The following is a 3,088-nucleotide window of genomic DNA, read 5'->3' on the forward strand; positions in this document are numbered from 1 at the left end:
GGCAGACCGAGGAGGTGGAAAGACTCCGCCAAAAAGTAAGACAGCTGGACGAGCGAGTTGCAGAGCTCACCAGCTGCCTTAAAGAGGAGAGGAGCCTTGGTGCACCGGTGACTGGGGGATCTATAATGGAGGAAGATCCCAAGAGCCCACCCCCGGTGCCCGAAACCAGGGCACCACAAAAGACCCGCGCTGCGTCGGGTTCCCTCTCGTTGAGGGAACGGGTCGCTGAGTGCGATAGGAGAGCGGAAGAGGCGAGGACTGCGCGGCCAGTGCTACGCCCCAGAATTCTGGGCAAAAGAAAGGCGATTCCGGAGCCTCCGATGGAGAAGGCAATGGAAGACGTCCGTAAGGTGATGGAGGGAGTCTCCATCGATAACGTGACTAAGGGGGAACCTCGGGAAGTAAGGGCCAACCTGGCAAACTTGATCGTGAGATGCCAGGGGGTGACGGCCCTGCTACCCGGGGAACAAAAGGCGGCCAGGAAACAAGGAGACAAAGGGCTGCCCACCATCTCGAAAATCGAGGTGGTGAAAGGCGAAATGAAGGCCAAAGGGAAGGAAGCATTTAAAAAGGCTTTCAAACAAAAGGCCCAACCCCCAAGGGAGAAGGAGGTGCCCGTGGCAGGCAGGAAGCAAGAGCTGATTCCTGGCACGTCATGGGCGGTGGTAGTCAGGAAGGGAAAGGGGAAGAAACCGGCCCCCACTCCCACTCCTAAAGACGCCCCAAAAGAGAAGGCTGCAGTCCAAAAACCCCAGACTAAAGGGGGAGAGGGCAAAAAGGAGCTGAAAGGGGAGCGAAAGGTCCCCAAACAAAGAAGGGCCCCAAGGTCTGCGGCGGTGGCCACACCTTCCCCGAGGGAGAGGCCGGGGAGGGAATGCGCTTTATACGATCGCAGATTAAGCTGGAAGAACTTGGGATTGACAACGTCAAGCCCAGAAAGGCGCTCACTGGGGCAATGTTATTAGAAATCCCGGGAGGCGAGGAGGCTAAAGCGAAGGCGGATGCCCTCGCCAATAAAATAACCTCGGTTGTGGAAGGCAGGGGCATCAAGGTGACGCACCCTGCCAAAATGGCCGAGATGAGATTAAAGGATCTCGACGAATCCGTCTCACAGGAGGAGATCCAAGCGGCAATCGCAAAGGCGGGAGGGTGCCCGCCGGAAGAGGTAAAAGTAGGCCGCATAAGGACAACCCCCAGCGGGCTTGGATCCACTTGGATCCAATGCCGGCTGGAGGTAGCGAGGAAGCTAGCGACCACCAAAAAGGTCAAGATTGGCTGGGTGGCCGCTAGAATCGAGATGCTGGAGGCCCGGCCCCTAATTTGCTTCAGGTGTCTGGAGCGGGGGCATGTCCGACAGCAATGTCGAAGCACGGTGGACAGGAGCACGCTGTGCTACCGTTGCGGGCAGGAGGGACATACGGCGCAGACCTGCACCGCGGTGCCGAACTGCGTGGTCTGCAAGGCCAAGGGACTCCCCGCAAATCATAAAGCGGGGGTAATGCGTGCCGTTCCCCCTCAAAGGGGGAGAAAAAGAGAGCGGCCAAACTGGCTAAAGAGAAAAGCAGGGGACCGACGACATCCGAGGTTCCCATGGAGGTACAGGAGGCTGCTGAGCCCGAGAAAATGGATGCAGCACCCTCCGCACAAGTTGCTAAGCAGGCAACAAAGAAGGTAGCGGTCGGGAGGAGACCGGAGAGCCGTCGACTTCATGGCCCTAAAGGTCTTACAGGCTAATCTCAACCATGCCCGCCAGGCCCAGGACTTGTTCCTGCACAGCCTGGCGGAGCGTGGTTGCGGACTGGGGATCGTGGCCGAGCCATACAGAATCCCGACTCACCCCTGCTGGGCGGGAAGCAGGGACGGCTCGGCTGCGATCACGTGGAGGAGGACCGGCGAAAGGAGTGCGCCAGGGTCCACAATCAAGGCCGGAGGGAACTGGGTGGCAGTGGAGTGGGGGCCCCTTAAAGTAATTGGGGTGTACCTCAGGCCCAGTCTCTCCAGGGCAGAGTTTGAGGACAGCCTGCACGACTTGGAGGACGTCGTACGGCAGTTCCTCCCTGGACCGGTGCTGGTCGCCGGGGACTTCAATGCCAAATCGGCATTGTGGGGTTCCCGGCGGCCGGACGCCAGGGGAGCGGAGGTGGTGGCCTGGGCGTCCCGCTTAGGTCTCCACCTCGAGAACACTGGTACAACCAGTACATGTGTTCGACCGCAGGGGGAGTCCATAGTCGATCTGACATGGACTTCCCCTGCGGCGGCGAGAATGGTGACCTCTTGGGGGGTGGTTGAGAGTCTCGAACTTCTCTCAGACCACCTTCCCATTGAGGTACGGCTCTTACAGGAGAGGAGGGGCGGAGCCCGGGAGCGTCCCGTAAGGTGGGCGGCCAGGAAGCTGGACCAGGACAGACTGGTGGAGTCCCTGGTCGCGGCGACCCGGTCTCAGCCTGGCCCACTGCAGTCAGTTGAGGAGGAGGCGAACAGGCTGCAGAGGATCATGACCGCGGCATGTGATAACGCAATGCCGCGCTACAAGTTCGCTCCAAGGAGGGCAGCCTACTGGTGGTCGGAGGAGATTGCCGAGATGAGGCGCTCCTCAGTGGCTGCCAGGAGGGCTGTCCAGAGGGCGAGGCGGAGGCGGAACACTCCTGGGGAGGAGCTGGACCGTCTCCTGGAGGAGAATCGACAAAAGCGACAGGAGCTTAAGTCGGCTATCCGAAAGGCCAAAGTGGCGGCATGGGATGAGATGATCCGGTCCCTGGACACAGACCCGTGGGGGCGCCCCTATAAGCTTGTGATGAACAAGCTGAGCACTGGGGCGCTCCCTGCGGTTGAAACGATGCAACCGGGTTTTCTTGACGAGGTAGTGGAGACCCTCTTTCCGGCGGGGGACCCGAACAGGGCTCCTTCAAGAGAGGTGGCAATGGGGGAGGAGCACCAGCCTTGGACAGAGGAGCTAAACGTCTGCGGTGCGGAATTGATTCGCGCCGCAAGGAAGCTCAAGGCGGGCAAGGCACCCGGGCCAGATGGGATACCCGGTGTGGCCTGGAAGGCAGCCCTGGGGGAGCTCTCCGGAAGGCTGGAGGGTTTA

The 3,088-nt window shown here is 60.3% G+C and overlaps 1 protein-coding gene across 1 annotated transcript; it reads left to right on the forward strand.

Annotated features, from left to right (window-relative positions):
- Positions 1 to 125: 125 nt before the first annotated feature.
- LOC105565987 lies at positions 126 to 3,075 on the forward strand (the record flags this gene model as incomplete). The annotated part of the gene is made up of 4 exons (XM_012019626.1): positions 126 to 800; positions 896 to 1,477; positions 1,522 to 1,671; positions 1,730 to 3,075. Coding segments are annotated over exons 1-4 (2,753 nt in total), but the record flags the coding sequence as incomplete, so codon positions are not given.
- Between the last annotated feature and the right edge of the window lie 13 nt (positions 3,076 to 3,088).

This window comes from Vollenhovia emeryi, unplaced genomic scaffold (assembly GCF_000949405.1).
Source record: "Vollenhovia emeryi isolate VEMERY1.0 unplaced genomic scaffold, V.emery_V1.0 DF943352.1, whole genome shotgun sequence".
Taxonomy (NCBI): domain Eukaryota; kingdom Metazoa; phylum Arthropoda; class Insecta; order Hymenoptera; family Formicidae; genus Vollenhovia; species Vollenhovia emeryi.